At 50.1% G+C, this 22903-nt stretch overlaps 2 protein-coding genes and 1 pseudogene across 2 annotated transcripts; all 3 read right to left on the bottom strand.

The window, feature by feature from the left end:
- Positions 1 to 472: 472 nt before the first annotated feature.
- LOC124647188 lies at positions 473 to 1327 on the bottom strand (annotated as a pseudogene).
- An 8104-nt stretch (positions 1328 to 9431) lies between these two features.
- Positions 9432 to 10807, bottom strand: LOC124649019 (BTB/POZ and MATH domain-containing protein 1-like). The gene has a single exon (XM_047188699.1). The coding sequence runs from the start codon at positions 10692 to 10694 to the stop codon at positions 9645 to 9647; it is 1050 nt and encodes a 349-aa protein (XP_047044655.1). The 5' UTR covers positions 10695 to 10807; the 3' UTR covers positions 9432 to 9644.
- Positions 10808 to 13687: 2880 nt separating this feature from the next.
- Positions 13688 to 14911, bottom strand: LOC124705847 (pentatricopeptide repeat-containing protein At1g11900-like). Its single transcript, XM_047237541.1, has one exon. The coding sequence runs from the start codon at positions 14909 to 14911 to the stop codon at positions 13847 to 13849; it is 1065 nt and encodes a 354-aa protein (XP_047093497.1). The 3' UTR covers positions 13688 to 13846.
- Positions 14912 to 22903: the final 7992 nt, after the last annotated feature.

Here is a 22903-nt window from a genome sequence, read left to right as displayed (position 1 = left end):
AGGAAATTTCATGGCAGCAAATACTTTCTTTAGAATGAATGCAGAACTGTAACATAGAAGTATGTGATATTGCACAAAATGTGGACAATATATTTTATATTGTAGAAGATACGGTGTGCTGAACAAAAACAGAGTATAACTGGCACAATGGAAACAACACAATTTAACACAAATTTTGTTGTTCAAGCTGTTAATATAATGTTCCCCACACAAAAAAAAAAGAAACATGCAGACATAATGTTGATATTTGCTTATTTGACAATTCACAATGAAAGCAGCCAGTCTAGCAACCTAGCACTATTCAATGATTTACTGGGACATTAGTCACTGCTTTCAGAAATTAAAAGAGCACATAAACGGAAAGTCTATAACAGTAAACAATTTTTTTAGTCAGAATTCAGAAGAATAAACCATTTTAGAGAATAGTAGCTACTAGCAAGCTAGCCCAGATTATATTCAGATGCGCCATTAGATACAGGACATAGTTAAGATGCTGCATCATCATCACATAGAGAGATCATCATTTGCAAGAGCCTGAGATTCTCAAACTAAAAGATCCCAAGAATTAATAACTGAATGATAAAACGAAGCTCATAATCTATATACAGCTAATAACCAAGGATGATGATACTAGATATTGCGGGACTTGGTTGCCCTCTCAAAGATATCTGCTATGACAGCAGGGCAAGATCTTTTGAGGCAAGCATAGCCTTCGCTTGCCACCACATCACCTGTTCTGTCCGGAGAAGCGATAAAGTCAAGGCAAGCATCTTTGAGGTGGCTGCACTGATGCTGGTCGGCTAGAGCTAGAGTAGTGGTGACATTCTGGACATTAAGAGTCCTGCAGTGCTCTCGCACAGCACCTTCATCCTTTCCATTGCGTACCTATCTGCAGCCACTAGCAAGTGCTTCACCATTTCCTCGGCATCGTCTCCAACGAGATGTTCCATGGATGGCAGCGAATCCGTGTAGATGAAGTGAAGCAGCACGCCGAAGACAGCGGGCTGCATATCCTCTATGGGTATGGTCTGTCTTGTCCTGTCGCCCAACGGGCCAAAGAGGTCGGCTTTGAAGACCCGCGACCGCATCGCGAGCATGAGCTTATGCGCGGGGAAAACCTCCCCCTGGACCTCGAAGGCGACATCTGATTCCTCCCTGGTCTCCAGCAGTTGCCCAAGATTATGTGAGAGGTCTGAGGGGGGCACTTGGATGTCGAATGTGGTCGCCATCGCTGCCAGCTCGGATTCTTTCATGACTGTGATGTCGCACTCGACCACGAGGCTCAGGGTTTACTGTAAAGTGAACCCAAATGCTTCAAAGTTTTCATTGCCTCCAAAAGAAGTGTGATATTGCACAAAATTCGTTGGTTTATATAAGATATGGTGTGCTGAACAAAAACAGAGTATAACTGGCACAATGGCAAAAACAAAATTTAATACAAATTTTGTTGCTCATCAAGCTGCTAATACACTGTTCCCCGACATAAAAATATACTTATATAAACCAACGAATTTATGTAAGAGACCAATTAATTCATATGAATTTAAAGTATCTAATCAAGATATTTTTTAAAGTTCTAAGTTTGATTTTACCTATGTGGCCATGTCTAACATAATAACCTTTAGGGACTGGAGGGAGTATTATCCAGATGTATCACTTCCCCTTCTTCTATGTACGTGTACGCAATATGAGCATGGACCTTTAAATTCGGTCCATACCCAGTTTGACAAGTACAGGTGGTAGAGACTAGGGTTCTACCGGGTCTAGGGCGGAGATTGTAAGGGTGGAAGTGAGGGCGGAGAGGTTGGAGAGCTCGGCGCCGGCGGCTGGGCGCCGTCGCGGAGGAAGGAGGCGGCGGCTAGGGTTGTTGCGGCGGGGGCACAGGGGTCTCCCGTCTCCCTTCAGGAGACGAGACAGTATTGATACCGAATATTGTCCGATTAATCTCGAAGGGATACAAGTGTTTATATAGGAGGACGGCCTCCTCTAAACCCTAATTTACTTGGGCTAAGCCCCTAATTTACTTGGGCTAAGCCCATAACTAGCCACTAGTGGGCTTCCTGCGTGTATAGGTCAAACCGACCATAACATCTCTCCCCGCCTTCTCAAACAGCTCGTCCTCGAGCTGAACTTCCGGAAACTGCCGGCGGAGATCTTCAAGCTTCTCCCAAGTCGCCTCGTCCTCCGGCAGGCCCGTCCAATGCACCAAGACGTGCCAAACACCACGGCGCTCGCTGGGCCTTCAACACGCGAGCCACACTCGCCGGGGCAGGCTCGAGACGCCCATCCGAAGTAGGTGGAAGAGCTGGTGGTGCGAGAGGAGGGTCGCCCCGGTAGGCCTTCGGGAGACCGACGTTGAAGACGTCGTGGAGGCGCGAGCCCGCGAGGCAACTCGAGGCGGTAGGCGAGCTTGCCGATGCGCTCCAAGCACACGGAAAGGACCGGGGTAACGAGGGCCCAACTTGCGCCGGGAGCGCGGGTCCAAGGACCGGGTCGTCCGGTGAAGAAGGCGGAGCCGGACCCGGTCGTCCACCGCAAACTCCGCCTCGCGATGATGAGCATCATAGTACTTCCTAGCCAGCTGCCGAGCCCGAAGAAGTCGGCCGGCGCGCCTCGGCCGCGTATCTCGTCGCGGGTACGCGGCGAGTTCATCCGCCGTGTCGGTACGGGCCGTGCCGGACGCATAGGGAAGCATCGCCGGTGGTGGCCTCCCGTAGACCACCTCAAAGGGAGTAGTGTGCAGCGCGGAGTGGTAGGACGTGTTGTAGCGGTACTCGGCCCACGCCGGCCGGTCCACCCAAGCTCGTGGACGATCCCCGGTGATGCGGCGCAGGTACATGGCGATGATCTTGTTGACGACCTCCGGCCGGCCGTCCGTCCGAGGATGAAACGCCGTGCTCATGCGGAGCTTCACGCCTGCCAACCCAAAGAGGTCCCTCCGGACGTGACCCGTGAACACGGGATCACGATCACTGACGATGGAGGACGGAAACCCATGGAGGCGAACGATGCCGTCGAAGAAGGCGCGTGCCACGGACGCCGCCGTATAGGGATGGCCGAGGGCGATGAAGTGCGCGTACTTGGAGAAACGGTCGACCACCGTGAGGATGACGGACTTGCCGCCAACCTTCGGCAGCCCCTCGATGAAGTCCATGGAGATGTCCGCCCACACCGGGACGGCACGTCCGGCGGTTGCGGTAAGCCCGCCGGACGGAGCGTTTCCGTCTTGTTCCGCCGGCATGTGACACACGCTCGCACCCGGTCTCGCACCGGGACGCCATCCCCCGGAATGTAAAAATCGGCGCGGAGACGGTGCGGGGTCTTCCGGACGCCCTCGTGACTCGCGGAATGCGCCAAGGACAAGGCCCGGTGGCGCAGGTCTCCATGATCCGGCACAAAGATGCGGCGCCCATGGAGGAGTAGTCCGTCGTCCGGGCGCCATGGCGCGGCCAGCTCGCCGTCGGCCGAGCGCCGGCGCAGCGCTGCTGCGCATCCGCGGCCTCGGTAGTAGCGCGGCGAACCTCGTCGATGAAGGCGAAAGATGGCCCGGAGTGGATGCGAAGGCCGCACCGACCGTGGGCGCATCCGCGGCGTCGTCGATGTCGCGGCGGGACGAGGCGTCGGCGACCGTGTTGAGGCGGCCGGGCGGTACTCGACGGTGAAGTCGAAGCCGAAGAGCTTGCTGATCCACCGATGCCGCGGCACCGTGGAGAGGCGCCGATCCGAGCAAGAACTTCAGGCCGTAGTGGTCCGTGCGCACACGGAATGTCCGGCCCCAAAGATACGCCCGCCGGTGGCGCACCGCTCGGACCAGCCCGATCAGCTCGCGCTCATATGCGGCGAGCTTGTGGTGGCGCGCGGCGAAAGGGCGGCCGAAGAAAGCGAGTGGCCCCTCGCCTTGGTGAAGGACGGCGCCGGAGCCGATGCCGGAGGCGTCGCGAGTCCACCACAAACGGCTCGTCGAAGTCCGGCATCCGAAGAACGGGGCCCGTCGTGAGTGCCCGCTGCAGGGCGGCGAAGGCCGTGGCCGCCTCCTCGTCCCGGGAGAAAGCGTCGCGGCGAAGCGGGCGCGTGAGAGGCGCGGCGATGAGGCCGAAGTCCTCGGATGTACCGCCGGTAGTATCCCGCGAGGCCCAAAAATCCGCGAAGAGCTCGCGGCGACTGGGGCGTCGGCCGGGCGGCGACGGCGGCGACCTTGTCCGCGTCCATCGCGACACCGTCGGCGGAGATGACGTGGCCCAAGTACGCGACGGAGGTCGTGCCAAACGAGCACTTCGAGCGCTTGAGATGAAGACGATGCGCTCGAAGCTCGTTGAAGATGATGGCCACGTGCTTGCAGGTGCTCCGCCCGGGATGCGCCGTAGATCAAAATATCATCAAAGAAAACAAGCACAAAGCGTCGTAAGTAGGGGCTGAGCACGTCGTTCATCGGGGCCCGGAAGGTCGCCGGCGCGTTGGAGAGGCCGAACGGCATCACCAAAAACTCGTAGTGGCCATGGTGAGTGCGGAACGCCGTCTTGGCGATGTCGTCCGGGTGCATGCGCACCGATGATAGCCCGAGCGCAAGTCGAGCTTGGTGAAGAAGCGCGCGCCATGCAGCTCGTCCGAGGAGCTCATCCACGACGGGGATGGGGAACTTGTCCTTGGACGTGACGATGTTGAGGGCGCGAAAGTCGATGCGAAGCGCCACGTACCGTCGGTCTTGCGCACAAGGAGCACGGGGGCGCGAACGGCGACGTCGAAATCCGGATGATGCCCTGTGCTAGCATGACCGCCACCCGGCGCTCGAGCTCGTCCTTCTGCAGCTGGGGGTACCGGTACGGCCGCACGGCGACGGGCGCCGTGTTCGGCAGCGGGTGTATGCGGTGGTCACGGGGCCGCGAGGGAGGGAGGCCCTGCGGCTCGTCGAAGAGGTCGCCGTGTCCGCTGCGGTAAGTCGGCCGGGAGCGGGTGCGCCTCGTCAAGCGCGGCGGCCATCGGGTGGAGCCGCGGGGATGCGCCGGTGCTGCCCAAGCCCGTCCGGTGAACACGGCGGCCGCCCTCGCGCCGGAAGATGAGGGACGAGCACGTCGAGGTCCCAAAGGATGGGGCCTAAGGTGCTCGGGAAATCGAGGCCGAGGATGAAGTCGTAGCAGCCCAAGTCGATGCCGACGCGAGTCGATGGAGAATGGCTCGTCGCCTACGAGCACGGGAACCTGTCGCGCCACGCCACGGCACGTAAGACGGTCCCCGTTGGCGACGGTGACGCCGTACTTCTCCGATCCCGCCGGCCGGAGAGCGAGGCGGCGCATGGCGGTGTTGGATAGGAAGTTGTGCGTCGAGCCCGTGTCCACCGGCCGCGGTGGAGACGCTCCCCATTGATCGTCACCGGGAGCAGCATCGTCTTTGCCGTCTTGATGCCCGCCATAGCATGAAGAGAGACGACGAAGGCGGACGCGTCGACCGGCGCGTAGGTCGTGACACCGGCCTCAGTGACGGTGGCGGCCGCGAGCTCGGCGGTAAGAGCCTCCACGTCGGCGTCGTCGACGGTCTCCGAGTAGAAGAGGCGGGCGCACGTGTGGCCCGACGCGTACTTCTCGTCGCGGTTGAAGCACGGCCCTTGGCGGCGCCGCTCGAGTTGCTCCGCGGCCGTCGGCCGCTTGAAGGGCGAGTCGGCGCGAGAGGGCCCGCGGGAGCGGCGGCCGGCGCGGGCGCGGCGGGGCGGTGGGCGTCGGGGCGGGTCGGAGCGCGGGACGAGCGCTGCCACGTTGCGCGTAGACCTGCTCGCATGGCGATGGCGCGCTGCTCGTAGGCCCGTGCGTAGTACATGGCCGTCCGCGAGTCCGCGAGCTCGCGCATCTCGACGTCGACGCGGATGTAGTCGGGGAGGCCGCCGACGAAGAGATCGGCGCGGCTGCCGCGCCGAGACGCCCGGGGCATGGCACGCGAGCGCCGACAACGGTCGGCGAAGTCCTCGGACCGTGGTGGTGAAGGCGAGGCGTCCCGGCTCGGCGAGGCGGCTTCCGCGTAGGGTCAGCCCAAACCGGCCGGAGGCACGGGTCGCGGAAGCGCTCCCGGGACGGCATCCCGCCCTCGTCCTGCTCGAGGGCGTAGTACCAAGTCCGCGCGGCGCCCGTAGGTGATAGGAGGCGATCCACGTGCGGTCGGCGGCCGAGCGTCCGCTGCCCCCGAAAGAACTGCTCACACCGGTTCGGCCGGTTCGGGGGATCGGTGGCGCCGTCGTAGGTGGCGAACTCCGGCTTGGTGAAGCGGGGCGGCTGGCGTGCCGCAGGCGGGACCTCGGGGGTGCCCTCCCGGCGGCCCGGGTTGAAGGACGTGCTCGCGGCGAAGGGGGCCGCAAACCCGCCGGTACCGCCAAAGGGGTGGGCGGGCTGCCGAACCGTCGTCCGCGCCGCGGTCCCGAGTGTAGACGGGCGACGCGTCGATCCATGTGGGAATTGGCGAAGGCGATGGCGGCCACCACGCGGGGCGACCGTTGTTGGCGGCGGAGGCGGGCGGTGGGGGCGGCGCGAACGGCGGCCGGTGGGGGCGGCGGCGGAACGGCGGCCGGTGGGGGCGGCGGCGGAACGGCGGCCGGCGGGGGCGGCGGGTGCCGGCCGGCCTTGATCTCCGCGAGCTCGAAACGGATGGCGCGGAGACCGCCGGCGAGGTCCGCCAAAGTAGCGGGCAGGAGGTCGAGGCCCGTGGGGGCGGCGGCGGCCTCGGTCTCCGTTGGAGGCGGCGGCGGCTCCACTGCGGTGCGTGGGCGCCGGTCATGGCGGCGGCGGTGGCGGTGGTGGTGTTGGTGGCGGCGGCGGACGTGGCGGCGATGGGGTCGACGGGGGGCTGTTGGAGCCCATGAGACCTAGGCAATCCGATACCAAAGTGGTAGAGACTAGGGTTCTACCGGGTCTAGGGCGGAGATTGTAAGGGTGGAAGTGAGGGCGGAGAGGTTGGAGCAGCTCGGCGCCGGCGGGCCGGGCGCCGTCGCGGAGGAAGGAGGCGGCGGCTAGGGTTGTTGCGGCGGGGGCACGAGGGTCTCCCGTCTCCCTTCGAGGAGACGAGACGAGTATTGATGCCGAATATTGTCCGATTAATCTCGAAGGGATACAAGTGTTTATATAGGAGGACGGCCTCCTCTAAACCCTAATTTACTTGGGCTAAGCCCCTAATTTACTTGGGCTAAGCCCATAACTAGCCACTAGTGGGCTTCCTGCGTGTATAGGTCAAACCGACCATAACAACAGGCCAACCTAAGCTGGTAGCCTTCAAGTGGTGATCTAGCATTCATGGTTACAAATCCGCAACATACGATCAATTAAAGCAGGTCTAAAAAAAACTTAAATTTCGGGTGATCAACATGTGAAACTGTTAATGACCAACTACTAGTTCATCAACTGGTTATTGAGTGTTTAATTGGCAGTTGGTTAAAAAGGTTCAGGGTTTACTGTACAGTGAATCCAAATGCTTCAAAGTTTTCATTGCCTCCAAAAGAACTATCTGATATTACACAAAATATGGACACGATATTTATACTGTAGAAGATATGGTGTGCTAAACAAAAATAGAGTATAACTGGCACAATGGCAACAACAAAATATAACACAAATTTTGTTGCTCATCAAGCTGCTAATACAATGTTCCTCGACATAAAAAAAAAAGAAAACCCTGCTAACATAATGTTTATATTTGCTTATTTGACAATTCACAATGAAAGTAGCCAGCCTAGCAACCTAGCACTATTCAATGATTTACTGGGACATTAGTCACTGCTTTGAGAAATTAAAAGAGGACACAAACGGAAAGTCTATAACAGTTAACAAACATTTTAGTGAGAAGAATAAACCGTTTTAGAGAATAGTAGCAAGCTAGCCCAGATTTTATTCATATATAAGATGCACCATTAGATTGGTAATTGAGCGTGTGGTAGTGTTAATGAGAAACTACTAGTTCATCCATTGGTAATTGAGCATGTAACTGCACAGTTGGTTCAAAAAAAGGCTCAGGCTGAAAACCCCTTTCCATCAAAACCAGTATCAGGGTTGAGACTAACTAATCCATTGAAATGAGTATCAGCATCATGTTCTCTATGTGATGTTAGTTAGGCAGGCCAAGTGCCCATTGTTTTAGAACATATGCACACGGGAGGAAATTTCAGGGCAGCAAATACTTTCTGTAGAATGAATGCAGAACTGTATACATAAACATAGGAGTATTGTTTATGGGCATGGTTAAGAAGTATAAATATCTTTTTTTGTGGATTTTCATAACTTTCCCCTGCCTCAACATTTTACCGTTTCGCCGGACTAAGACCACGTCCCACATGTAGGATGATTAATGGATGTTCAGAAAAGCAAAGTGTTTATGTACCATAGATGCTTCTATTCCTTGTTAAATATTTGAGGCTAAAGTTTAAAAACAAGGAAGGATGTGCATTACTCCATTAAAAGAATCAGAATATAAATAACACTAGTACCTTGGAACTCAGAAGATATCTATTGGAGGTCTCCATATAGAAGCATGAAAACATACTCATATAAACTAATGAATTTATGTAAGAGACCAATTAATTCATATGAATTTAATATATCTAATCAGGATATTTTTAAAGATATTGGTAGTTGAAGTTCTAAGTTTGACTTTACATATGTCTAAGGCAGTAGCCTTTAGGGACGGGAGGGAGTATGATCCAGATGTGTCACTTTCCCTTACTGTGCAAGTAATATGAGCATGAATGAAAAAGCTGGTCCATACACAGTTTGACAAGTACAGGAAACCTAAGCTAGTAGCCTTCAAGTGGTGATCTAAACTTCATGGTTACATATCCGCAACATTCGATCAATTAAAACAGGCCTAAGAAATCTTAATTTAGCTTGATCAGGATGTGAATTTAATGTTAATGACCAACTACTAGTTCATAAATTGGTAATTGAGTAGTATTAAATTGCACAGTAGGTTAAAAAAAAGTCCCATGGTTTATTGTAAAGTGAACACAAATGCTTCATAGTTTGCATTGCCTCCAAAAGAAGTATGTGATATTGCACAAAATGTGGACAACATATTTCATACTGTAGAAGATATGGTGTGCTGAACAAAAACAGAGTATAACTGCAGACATAATGTTGATATTTTCTTATTTGACAATTCACAATGAAAGCAGCCAGTCTAGCAACCTAGCACAGGATTTACTGGGACATTAGTCACTGCTTTGAGAAATTAAAAGAGCGCATAAACGGGAAGTCTATAACAGTAAACAAACTTTTTAGTCAGAACTCAGAAGAACAAACCATTTTAGAGAATAGTAGCAAGCTAGCCCAGATTTTATTCAGATGCGGCATTAGATACAGGACATAGTTAAGATGCCGCATCATCATCACATAGAGAGATCATCATTTGCAAGAGCCTGAGATCATCATTTGCAAGATCATCTTTTTAGTCAGAAGAACAAACCATTTTAGAGAATAGTAGCAAGCTAGCCCAGATTTTATTCAGATGCGGCATTAGATAAAATACATAGTTAAGATGTTGCATCATCATCACATAGAGAGATCATCATTTGCAAGAGCCTGAGATTCTCAAATGACAAGATCACAAGAATTAATAACTGAATGATAAAACAAATTTCATGATCTATATACAGCTAATAATAACCAAGGATGAGGATACTAGATTTTGCGGGACTTGGTTGCCCTCTCGAAGATATCTGCTACGACAGCAGGGCAAGATCTTTTGAGGCAAGCATAGCCTTCGCTTGCCACCACAGCATCCGTTCTGTCCGGAGAAGCGATAAAGTCAAGGCAAGCATCTTTGAGGCGGCTGCACTGGTGCTGGTCGGCTAGAGCTAGAGTAGTGGTGACATTGCGGACACTAAGAGTCCTGCAAAGGATGCTCTCGCACAGCACCTTCATCCTTTCCATGGCGTACCTGTCCGCAGCCACTAGCAGGTGCTTCACCATTTCCTCAGCATCGTCTCCAAAAAGATGCTCCATGGATGGAAGCGAATCCGTGTAGATGAAGTGGAGCAACGCGCCGAAGACAGCGGGCTGCATATCCTCTACGGGTATGGTCTTCCTTGTCCTGTCGCCCATCGGGCCGAAGAGGTCGGCTTTGAAGACCCGCGACCGCATCGCGAGCACGAGCTTGTGCGCGGGGAACACCTCCCCCCGGACCTCGAAGGTGACGTCTGTTTCCTCCCCCGTCTCCAGCAGTTCTTTGAGGTTGTCCGACAAGTCCGAGGGGGGCACTTTGATGTCGAAGGTAGTCGCGATCAGCGCCAGCTCTGGTTCTTTGATGACTGTGATGTCGCACTCGACCACGAGGCTGTCGTCGCCGTGCAGGTAGGGCAATGGCTGCAGGAAGTCCTCGCTCATGTAGGTGGGCGGGTTGGAGCGGAACAGCAGGGGCTTGTACCGGGCGAGCACGACGGAGGGCGGCAGCTTGCCGGCCTGGTCGAGCAGCCTGACCTCGAAGGTGGCCCTGGCCTGGGCGAAGGCGGTGACGAGCTCGAGGGAGACGGAGGCGTAGTCCCCGTTCTTCATCTCCATCTCGGCGTCGGGGTAGTACTCGATGCGCCAGAGGTAGCCGCCGACGTCGAAGGCGGCGGAGCGCACGTACCTGCCGGCGCCGAGGCCCCTGTGGAGGCTGTAGCCGGCGATCTTGAAGGTGTGCGTGCCCCGGACCGTGCGCGGGCTGCACATCGACGCCGTCGCCTTCATTCTGGGCCTCTAGGGCTCCGGCGGATGGGGAGGTACTCCGGTCAAATTGGAGCTCGCGCGGAGAAATTGGGTTTTCGAATGGAGAAAAGTGACCTCAAGCCATCAGGTTGGGCTAGAGGAGACGCCGGCGCGGCGGCGCGGCGGCGCTGCTAGGGCGGGGGAAGTGGAGATGTGGGGCGGCGGCGAGAGTGGGGAACGGAGCTAGGTCAAGCGTCTCGATTTGGGGAGTACAGTGGTTACTGTTGGAGCGGAGCACGGCCAAATTTCAAAAGTTTCCACGAGAGCTGATGAAAGTCTTCAAATTTTGCCACGGTTTTGTATCTTTGACAGAAGAGATTTCGTTCCATCAGATGGGGCATCTAAAACGCACGGTCATCCAAATAGGGAACCTTTTTGTCCTATTTCATCAGTTTAGGTGTAAGAACATAGGAGTACACAAGCCGGCATCCAGCTGACTGTTTGGTCGCACATTGCATCCAAGGTGGTCACCTATTTTAGTAGCGTGGTTTAGATATTTTTTTGGTAATCTCGAGTGGCCCGTTCTTGGCGAGTCGGAGAAGTGAGTCGTGCCGTCATGTGCAGATGTGCTTGAAGGTGGCGGGCGCGTACACGCATGACGGCACGGAAGATCTTTTGAGGCATCAGGATGGTCATGAACGACCCAGAGCTCACTGCCGAAGCACCATCGGCTCCCGTCATGGCAATTTGCGCAACCGCGTTCCGGTTGTCATCAAGAGGGCCTGCTGCTTGACCAAGGTCGTGAGGGCATCTGTGCTGGCCTTGAACTGCAGGGTTTGTAGATGCTCCACCTTCCTCCTTCGTGCATCGGGGCGGCTTCGAGCCTTCGCATCATCGCGGCCTTCCTCTGGTCCGCTTGCTTTTTTACTCTCGTTTGCCCTCCGCTCTCTCGTCGGCTTGACCTTCAGCTTCTTGGTCGTCGTTGTGGCGGCATGAGGCGCTGCGACACCTACTGGAGGGGCCTCGACGGCGGGAGGTGCTTCAGCCGCGGTGATGGATGTGGTGGGTCATGTGTCTGTCATCTCGCCCTAGGTCTCTCGGAGTTGAGTGGGGTGGGTGGATTGGATTTGGGAGGCCAACTGGCACGTTAGGGGAGGACAAAGGAGGACACACGCAGTGTTCGCGCTTTGTCCACGGTCATGCAAAGCAGTCCCATATTTGAAGGACAAAGGAGGATGTGCACGCGAACATCGCAACGGAGAAAAAATGATTTGAGCTTCCACGTTGGGCCACGATTTTATCTGCCACGACCCATTTAGACACGCGCAGATGAAATGCATCCCCTTGTTAAAAATGGCCTTACTGGTGATGAAATGCCGTTAGAAATCCCCTTGTTAGAGAATTTTCCTAACTGATGATGAAATGCCGTATTTAAGGGAACAAAATGAGTTACCGGGTTGAGCTTGAGACATATATTATCACATACAATTCCTATCGATACTGGAGTGACCACGCGAAATCATCATATACATCTCGTTGTCAAATAGAATAACTCCCACTAAAAAATAGATTCTTCTTGTAGCTAGACACACGTGACGTCAAATCTGAAGTTTGCTAATGGTAGACCCCTTCCTAACTAACCTTATTCTGAAGTACTAGTCAAACAAAAATCAACACGACTAACTTAACTTTAGGACTATTTGATTCTAGATACAGAACTTATAGGAGTTTTATTTATGAGCTATACCATTTCTAGGGTTTTTTACCACACTGCGGTTCTCAAATTCGCTAAACTATTATTTTCAAAGCTAGACCAGTATCATTTACTATGTATGAAGTTGCAATTGATAACCTACCAGGCTAGATGTTCAAGGATCAATGATTTCAACTAAGAAGTTTGAATATGCCTCTATTTTTTTAATCTTTTTAGTTGGTTTTATGGAAGTGAAGAAGCAACGGCTCACTAAAACCCTAAGCCCTAAGTCTATCATCTGCCCATGTGTTCTGTTATTGATGGTTGTAATTTGTGTGATATATATGAGGAGTAATTGTCTTGCCCTGACATATATTCTGGTTTGGGATTATTCTCGAGTCCAGTTGAAAGCAATGCTTGAGGACAATAATCTCAGACTTGAGATGCAGGTTTTTGCTGGGCCGGAGGTTCAGTGGGACAAAGACATGCCCCACACAAATTGCAGGGGTTAGTGGTCAATGTTGGTCCTATATCTCTGCACACAAGCACTGATTATTTGATACAGATTGCTGATTGGGGCATCTGTTGCACATACTTAAATTCTTCAGAAGTACTAGTCGCTAAGAGAGTATGGATACACCAAGACACATCAGCACCGGCATCCCAACAGTGTCAAGATGATCAAATAGCCAAGGAAATTTGGATACAGTCAACTTAAATAAGTACAATTTTCATTCTTCTGTAAGAGAAGATGGTAATCTGGTTACTGTTATACCTAGTGATTACAAAAAAAGTCTACAGAAGACCAGATCCCAAGTTTCCACTATTCTTCTGGGGATTGAAGATGAATGAAAAATGCCAAAATTCTACACCCAGATGTTCAGAGCAAAACAACACTCCTTTTAATAAACGGCCATGATCCACATGATGATCCAGCAGTGTATCACATATTTCTCAACCGGGAATCATCAGTGGCTACTGACCTGGGCTTGTGCATCTTTTCAAACACACTTCAGCAACGGCCTGCAGTTATGACATTTACCACTGTGATCATTGTTGTGGCTTCACAACCATCATGCTGTTGTAATTAATATGAGCCTTGCGGTTCTCTGTTTCTTCTTGGCTACATACTGTGAAGATGTCAACCAACACTACCAGCGTCCCTGGTAAACTGTGTACCAGCACTTGGTGCATGTGAAGGAGTCATGGAGTCCTGGAAGATTTACCAGTGGCTGCTGAATTGGGTTCCTTCATCTCTTGGAACACACATCAGCAATGGAGTTAAGATATTTCATTCATAGCACTGTGATCATTGTTGTGCCTTTGCAACCATAACGCTACTGCAATCTGAGCTTTGTAGTTCTGTGTTTCTTTCCTGTGATGCATCTTCTGAAGACGCTAACCGGTAATCCAATATCCATTGGGAGTATGGAAGTATGTACCAGCACCTGGCACATGTATAGGAATCATACAAGCCTGGTAGAGGTAACTCATCTGCTTCTTACCTGCCTTTTTTCCCCTTGAACTTCTTCTTGAAATCTTGAGGGCCTAACAGATTGGAAGCAGTTGAATCCATCTCATCAGAGAGCTTTTGTGCAAGTTCAAACCGTCCAGCTTTTTTCAGGTCACTGATGAGTGCACGGTAGACATAAACCGAAGGCCGGTGTGACTTCTTCATCTGCTCAAAAGCTTCGAGGGCATCGGTAACACGGCCCGCCCGGCCGAAACCATCAATGAGCGCGCTATATGTTCTCAAATCCGGATCGATGCCCCTCCCAACCATCTCCGTTGCAAAGCTTTTGCACAGATCGATTCTTCCAAGACTGCGCAGGCAGTTTATGACCGTATTATATGTCACGATGTCAGGAGAGATGCCGAGCTCCTCCATCAGCTTCACCTCCCGGAGCATTGGGTCAATCTGGCCAGCTTTCCCGAGCATGTCCAAAATGGTGTTGAACGTGACGACATCCAAATACTCCTTATCTTTCTTCAGCTCCTCGAATATGGTCAAGCCTTTATCGATGTGTCCGTATCTGCCCACGGCGAAAACAATCCGATTCACCACCGTGGGATCCCTACCCTGCGTGATCTCCAATACCTCTCTCACAAACCTGAGCATCGGTTCAGGGTCATCTAAGTCCCCAATGGCCCTGGCGACATGCATGTAAGAGGTCAAGTCGGGGGCGGCTTTGGAGAGCAGAAGGTATCTGAATACCTTGGCGAAGAGCGCGAAGTCCTCTGCCTCGCACGCTCGCTTCAGCAGCAGATTGTAGGCGGCCAAGCCCAAACGGGTCTGCTCGTCGTGCAGACGCCGGAGAATCCCGGTCAGCTCTGCCGGATCCGCTCGGGACAGCGTGGAGCCCCAGTCGCGATCGAGGGGCTCCGACTCGCACCCCTGATCAGCTGCTGGACCCTCTGCAGGCGGCGAACCCGCCGCGAGATGGGAGGAGGATACCGCGGGTGTCGTGGACGCCGTCGTTGCGGCTCGACCGAGAGGTGGTTGCCGGAGTGCGAGGGCGGCTAGGCGGGAAGGAACGGCGGTGAGGCGGCGGATTAGGGGGAGCATGGGGGCGGCGGGAGAAGGTGACGCCGGCGAGTTAGGGCGGAGAGGAGACGAGCTACGGAGACAACCATGGGCCTGCGGGGAAGTGCTTGGGAAGCTCGGTACCGGAAAGCGGAAACACGAAATGGCCCAACATCGTCTACCATTTCGTGAGGCCCGGGCACGCGCTATAGACCTTTTCTTTTTTATGCTCTAGAACTAGCAAATAGCAAGTGAGCAAAGCAATCACGACATCAACAACTAACCTGTGTTTGGATGGTTAGGAGGACCGTGACACCTCCAGCCCACTATAGTTTAAACTTTAGATTTAATACTTTGGTGTCTCATTAAGGATAGAATATTTTTCAGTGAGAGACGACGTTCTCGTCGGAAATGAGATGGCTGTGATGACTTCGTCAATCTTAAGACCCGTTGGATAAAGTTTCTTGGACACAATCTCTCGGAGGTGCTCATACGGGTAGGGTGTAAGTGTGTGCGTTTATAGGGGTGAGTGTATGTGCGTATATGTGAGCGTCTATGTCTATACCGTGTTTCGCAAAAAAAAGCAATCACGACATCACACCTCTTTACACTTTTCTGCCCCATAAATTAAATGTAATTTCCTATAAGAAGAATCAATTACATGCAATTGTATAAATAATAGTTATATTTACATCGAACAAGAGTATCATTGCATTTACATGTTAAATATGCAATTGCAAGCAACAACAAAAATGTGAAAGTGCAATTGCATGAAACCAACCGATTCTTCTCATCTTTTTCATAAAACTTCAATTGCACGGAAGATTTTATACTTCTTTTCTTTTGTAATGACTTAAATTTATTCTGGATCAAAGTTTTGGGTTCCCAAGTCACGGTATCAGGCCAACAAGGCCTTCTCATCTTTGTCATGAAGTAAATTTGTTATATTTTTTTAGTTGGTAAAATTGATATAGCCATGTACATTTAAAATTCATCTCCAATTCTCTTTGCATTATTTTAAAACTTAATCCTTCACTCGGTTTCTTGATATACGATTTATGAAATCAGCTGAATTGATCATTTCAATTAAATATTATTTATTTTAGTTTAATCATTAAAAGTTGCGCAATATTTATTTAGCAATCATGAAATCAGGACAGTAAAAAATTGAAAGTGAATCTATTATACAAACTTTATCATGTACCCACATAGAATGAAAAATAAAGAAAATATACACTCAAAACTCTTTTACTAGAAATAACATGTTTAGCACGGACATGCGCACACAAAATTGTTTCAATCTTTATAATTTTGGATGTAAATGGGTTGCAGACATATGGCATATACAATTTCTGAAATCTCAAGGCTCATCTACAGTGGCGACTTTGTGAACTAAGTTTTGTCCCATATTACTAGCTGAGAGGTAGCTTGTGTGATATATATATATATATTTTTTTGCGGGGGCAAATAGATTATATTAATTAAATATAGGTATCATTACAATCCCTTAGGAGGGCATCCAGAATGCAATCTGGCCCAGACCCAAACCATACATACGTACGGTCATTCATTCTACCATACTTAGCTAACTCATGACTAGCAAAATTCTAGGTACGTGGAATTTTGGAGATTCCAACAATCTGCTCCGAGTTCAGTAGTAATTTTGCTTCAGAAGTGAGGTTACCTAACTCAGATAAATCTCTCTCTTTGCTTCTTATCATCCGGAGTATCTCATCACTGTCCGTTTCAATTAGGATTGGTTTTTGACACCACTCACTAGCCAGAGAAACGCCCTCCACCAATGCTCGTAGTTCGGCCTCCAATGCCGAACAACATCGTACCAGCACTCTACAGGATGATAGAATTATTGAGCCATCATGCCTTCTCAGAATGATTCCAACACTTGTCGTTCCATCCTGCAATATAAACGACCCGTCCATGTTCAGTTTAACCATTTCCTCAGGTGGCCGCGTCCACGGACTAGTACTGGCAGGCGGGTTGCTCCCTGTTTCCCTTTCAGAATATCCTCTATTGGCAGCTTCAGGCCTTGTTTACTCCTGGGGTATTTTCATCCCCTAGGGGTTAGGGGATGGGAGGGGATTTGGTGAAAACTCCCCTTTCACCCAATCCCCAGATTTCCCCACATTTCCCCACATTTCCTCACACCCTTCCCCACAGCCTCTAGTTACTTTATTTTGGGGATGAGAGGGGATATTAGAGGTATGAGATGGGATAACTAAAAACGCAATCTTTGCACCACACAACATGATAATGGACAACCACTAAATTAAAAACTCATTTTTTGTCTGAACTGGAGCCGATGGTTAACAGTTAGCTGACCGATCATTTTCAGAACATTGGCTTCGAAGGAAAAAAAAATCGACAGCATGCATTCGTGCATGCTGCACAAGCCACAAGCCAGCAACCACAACCCTTTGCCTAAAAAAAGGCACCAAACAACATCTCATACTATAGAAAAAAGAATGCACCATCTGCTCAGTACCAAAAACGACAATAATCAGTCATACCACATACTTCTAAATTTGACGGCTCCAGCAACACTCAGTTATACATATTATGGTAAATGACTGCAAGAAGTAATATCCAAGATAGTGAATTTTCGATAAATGCTAACTGAAGATACATGACAACACATGACTATAGAATCTTGTGCGCCATTGTTGTTGAAATGCGCCGACACCATCTTTCAAGAATAATAGCTCCTGCGGTTTCAGAAAACTAGATAAATGCTAACTGAAGATACATGACAACACAGGACTACAGAATCTTGCGCGCCATTGTTGTTGAAATGTGCCAACACCATCTTTCAAGAATAATAGCTCCTGCTGTTTCAGAAAACTAGATATAAGCAGGAGTTCTCACAACTTCCCAAGATGGAGGTGGTTGATCCAATCCAACAATAGACCAAGGGGCAGGTATCTACCAAAAAAAGAAGAAGCTACTTAATCAACATGGCATACAAGTATATTTCCTATCTGACTAGGACACATAAGCTAGTACCCTGTGCACCCTGTGCACACACGCATCAACCGGAACATGTAGAGGCTAATACTGTGAAAATCCATACATTACACAAACTAATCAAATTGATAATTTCTGGTCCTCCCGAAACTACAATGTCAACATTAAACCAAACTATTACTGTCAGCAACTACACCATGCTTAAATTTAGCTTAGCAACTACACCATGCTTTTCCTAATAGCCAACAGAACATCATCCGGTGGTTGCACAGATAAGTAAAAGTAGTAGAAGCTATACAAGCAGCTCCTACGCCTATATTATTATCATTCAACAAGCAAGAGTGAAAAGAATCTGCCAAGTGTAAAGATACTTTGTTTCCTGAATACAAAAACGTTTGCAAATTATCTCAACACAAGCATAGGTTTAAGCTCTGCTGGTTCGTAAAATATAAAACTCTGAAATCGTCTACAGATAGTAATTCTAGAAGCGATGTGCTTTGTACCTGATGTGTTCAACAAATAGGAAAATTTACTAACATCGCATCTTGAATTCTTTAATGAAGAAAAAGCACTACGTCTCACCATCAAATTAGAAAGATTTCATCACGAGATGTGTCCTTGGCACCAAAGGAAATTTGACAAGAAAAAGCACTACGTCTCAACATCAAATCAGAAAAAGCACTACGTAGATGCTACAGACTAGCACAAATCAGAAGAGCACGGGCGCGGCACCGGCCGCCCTCGCGCCGCGCGCGTCGTCCACGCATCAAATCCGGAAAAGCACTACTCGTAGATGCTACAGACTAGCACAAATCAGAAGAACATGGGCGCGGCACCGGTCGCTGTTGCTCCCTTCCCTCGCGTCGCGCGCGTCATCCACGCAACCTCCGACCGGAAGCTCCGTCGCGGACGGCAGCGACCCCAAGAAACCCTAGCTAGGGAGGAGGGGAAAAGGGGAGGAGGCGCGAGGACTCACCGGGGACCAGTCGCCGGAGGAGGATCTCGTCGGCGCCGTCTTGATTTGCCCGCCGCCGTCTCCTTTCCCCGCCGTCGTCGGCTCTGTCGCCGCCGTCGCCCGTCGCCCGTCGCGTCTCTCTTCCCTTTTCCACGAACAGAAACACGGGGGTAGCCTCGTGTGTGAGGATACGCGAGGATGACGCTTACCGGATCGGGAAGTTCTGGGATGGGCCGGTAAATTACTAAAAATACATGAGAAGTAAACGGGCCGCTCGGGAACTTTCGGGATTTACTCGTGGGCCGGTAATTTCCCCTCCCAGACCCAAAAAAAACCTGAGAAGTAAACAAGGCCTCATGGAATTGGCTAGGGAAGACATATAGCTACACAGAAATCTTCCAGATCCTTCAATCGCTGGCATCGGTTTGTTGTGTGTAATTTCATTTCGCACAAACCAGATTCTCCAAATAGTCATCAGAGTTCTATCAAGCACCTCCTTCGACAATGGCAACAACAGCTCCTCCAGCCAACACTCCCGGGGACCCTGGAGCTGCTTACTGTCAGGTATAGACCACACCTCCTGCATGGACTGCCAAAAAGCCACTGCATGAGTGCGTCGGAACAACATGTGAGATATATTGTGAGCTCTTCGAATCTCGCTAAGTGAGTGACAAGAGAAGGAGTTCACACGCACTCCTCCTACTCCACTGCCTGCATCGACATGCATGTGCATCGCGTTAGTGGAGTTCAAAACTAGTTTCATACCTAGTTTCCACCTTCCATAGTCTTCCTCCTCCATGTGTCGGTTCAATTGGTCAGACACTTACACGTTCCAAGCTATATGGAGGGGAGAGAGAACGTATCGGTACGCCTGACCACTTCATATCTCTCTCTCTCTCTCTCGTTGTGAGTTCTTTTTACTGCACTGCCCTCTTGTCTTCCCATCCTGTTGGCTACATACACAGTCATCCGGGTGAGCAGGCCTTCGAAGCCACCCGCTAAGATCCTGCAGTTGGACATGGGTGATAAGTTTGTTGTAGAGCGTCTCGGTGCGACTGCTCTCCTTTGTTTTTCTGCTTCCTTGTTGGCTTACATGTGAGCCTTTTTCATAACTTTTTTGAACTTAGAGCACACATTCATCATATACTAAACATATATTTGTCATCCAAAATATGGTCCAAAATATTCTATTGCATTCTATCTCATCATATCACATATTCACATTGCGTTCTAAGTCTGTCCAAGTCCATAAAACATAGATGCATCAAGATAAAAATACAAGTTCCAAAGTTTAAGGAGAGTGATGAGCTGTTCGGGGCGACCAGAGTTTCAGGACAGGTAGATTTCCAGACAATGCTACAATTCCATGGCAGCCAAACATCATATCACTGAAATTACCAAATGAATTCCGCGATTCCGGGTTAAATTCTTGGGTACTACCTCCATACTGATTCACGTGGGTATTATGTATTTCAAAAAACTTTAACAATAAATTTAGTCAATAAAATATAAGATATATACCATAAAATTATGTATTGAATTTGTATTCAAAAGAAGTTTCCGATATACTTACCTATATAAAAGTTGATCAGATTCACGCTCCCTACTTACTTCCGGTACTGTTCATGAGCTATTTTCTCCTTCACAGCTCCAATCAGCACCCCACACGTCTTCAAGATGAACTGGTTAATTTTCGTCAATCTTTTTTTTTTACCGACGAAGTAACCGGCAAAGTAACCGGCTACCGGTTGCAAGCCTCGTGCGATCAAAAGCGGTGTGCAGATCAATTTCCACTTTCCACGTGCCCCTCTCTCCCACGTCTGAGTGCTTAGGAACACCACGTATACAGTTTCTGGTCTTTTTCTCTCCCAATGGACAAATCCAAAACCACGCCCCTCTCCAGCGATGAAGCAGACGACGGTCTAGGCGGCGACGTGCGTGCTGGTGACGGCGACCGTGGGGCGGAGCAAGAGCGGGCAGGGGACGACCACCTCAGGGGCGTGCGGCCACACGCGTGCCGGCGGCGACCGCGTGGCGGGGCAGGCGTGGGCTGGCGGCGGCGACCGCGTGGCGGGGCAGGCGCGTGCCAGCGACGGCGCCCTTAGGGCAGAGCAGGCGCGGGCCTAGGACGGCGACCTTGGGCGGAGTACTCGAGGGCCGGCGGCGGCCACGTCGGGGCGGAGCAGTCAGGGGCCGGCAGCAGCCATGTCGGGGCGGAACAGGCAGGGGCCGGCGGCGGAGGAAAACGGCCGTGGCCGGTTCAAGAAGAAGAAAACAGGTTAAAGCTCTCTCTCTCACACACACACATGTCGAATGGAAGCAGAAAATTCTTGTGCGTATGGTACTACTGCCCTTCACATGTTTGTTGTTGTGTTTCTTAGACTTGAAACGATTTTTCTAGGGTCCTCTGCTGATATCTCCTCTATGTTACAAATATCGTTGCCTTTCATTCCTCCATAGAATCTTTTGGCAGCAAGTACAGACCAAGGCTTGCAATTCTGTGTTAGGTTCTGAGTTATGTGGTTTCTATATGGTAAATTTATTGTTGGGACACTTCCTGTCAATACAAGTGTTAGTTGATTAGGTGGTACAAGTGTTGGTTGGTTAGGCTTGTGCATTCTTTCTTCTGTTTGCACATACTGATGGTATGACAGTAAACATAATAACTGGGATTATCATATCTCAGCAGTGTACCATACCTTATAAATGTTAATGCAAAGCATACCATGAGCTAACCCTTCCTTTCTGTTGGACTACGTTTATAACATGAATTTAGAGGTTTAGCGGGGGTGATGCTGGTCTTGAGGATTTAAATGATATGGTGATTTTTTCCTCTTGATGTAGGCCTGAACTTCCCAGAGTGAGGTAATTAATTGAGGTGAGCAGAAATTCCCTACTTTTTGTTATCATTTTTCCAGTTCATTTTTTGCTGAAAATAATCACTAGATAGTGCTATTTGGACTGAACTTAATTTATGTATCATCTTATGACAAGCATCATCTTCGCAACCCTTTGAAGATAGAAAAGAGTAGGGCATGAAAAACTAATACATCAACTAAAAAGCCCAAAAAATATTGCTTGCAAGGCTGTAAGAAACCGAGCATATCAGCATTGCTACCAGATTCGACTCATTTGCTGAAATATATTCTGATGCAGCTTATATTTTGGCAGAGGGCGCCATACTGTGTCCTACAAATAAATTGCTGACTCTATCAACGAGGATGTTTTCTCTAGGGTGCCTGGGGAGGAGATAGTGTTCGAGAGCTGTGATACTATTTCTAAAACTCTAGACCATGCGGCTGATGTAGACCTGCTGCATCCTCCCGGATTTCTGCGTAAGGTCGACCCTCCAAGCTTTCCGCAGCATAGGATTTCGTTGAATGTAGGGGCTCCAATAATGCTACTAGGAAATATCAACCAGGCCATTGGACTCTGTAATAGTACCCGTTTAATGGTCACACGGCTTGGTGAATGGGTTCTGGAAGCCAAGACTAACGGGGACCAACATTGTTGAGCGCGTGTGCATACCAAGAATTGTTTTGCACGCGCCAGCCACCAAACGGCCTTTCACATTGCAGCGCCACCAGTATCCAGATAGGCTATGCTATGCCTATCAACAAGAGCCAAGGTCAGACACTTAAGAAGGCCGGGTCTACTTGCCAAAGCCGGTGTTCTCGCATTGTCAGTTCTATGTTGTGATATCAAGGGTAACATCAAGGGAAGGGCTCAAAATACCAGCGCTCAATGAATCTGGTACTTTTTTAGAGAGTAAAACAACGACAAAACCAAAAGCAATTCCCAGGAGTCTTAGTGCAGAATTATAGTTCACGGCTTTTGCCAATTTTGTACCAAGTTCTGCTGTAAACTTAAAAACTATACTCTCAGCCAGTTCAGGTTTAACGCTATTGTTACATGATACGACGGTACGTTATATTCCTTTTACATGCACTACTATACCAGATAATCCACACTTTTGGTTCAGCAGGTGCGGCAACATCTCTTTTTTTTTTTTTTGAACAAGTATACTGTTATCGTGGAGAAGGCACAGTATCTTCATGGAATAACAAAAAGGTATCGATATGACAGTGCACCTACTG

This window comes from Lolium rigidum, chromosome 4 (genome assembly GCF_022539505.1).
Source record: "Lolium rigidum isolate FL_2022 chromosome 4, APGP_CSIRO_Lrig_0.1, whole genome shotgun sequence".
Taxonomy (NCBI): Eukaryota; Viridiplantae; Streptophyta; class Magnoliopsida; order Poales; family Poaceae; genus Lolium; species Lolium rigidum.
This window is presented reverse-complemented; position numbering and strand designations above follow the sequence as displayed.

Bases quoted from the DNA above. Each gene is read 5' to 3' on its own strand.
- LOC124649019 (XM_047188699.1), bottom strand. From the start codon at position 10,694: ATGAAGGCGACGGCGTCGATGTGCAGCCCGCGCACGGTCCGGGGCACG.
- LOC124705847 (XM_047237541.1), bottom strand. From the start codon at position 14,911: ATGCTCCCCCTAATCCGCCGCCTCACCGCCGTTCCTTCCCGCCTAGCC.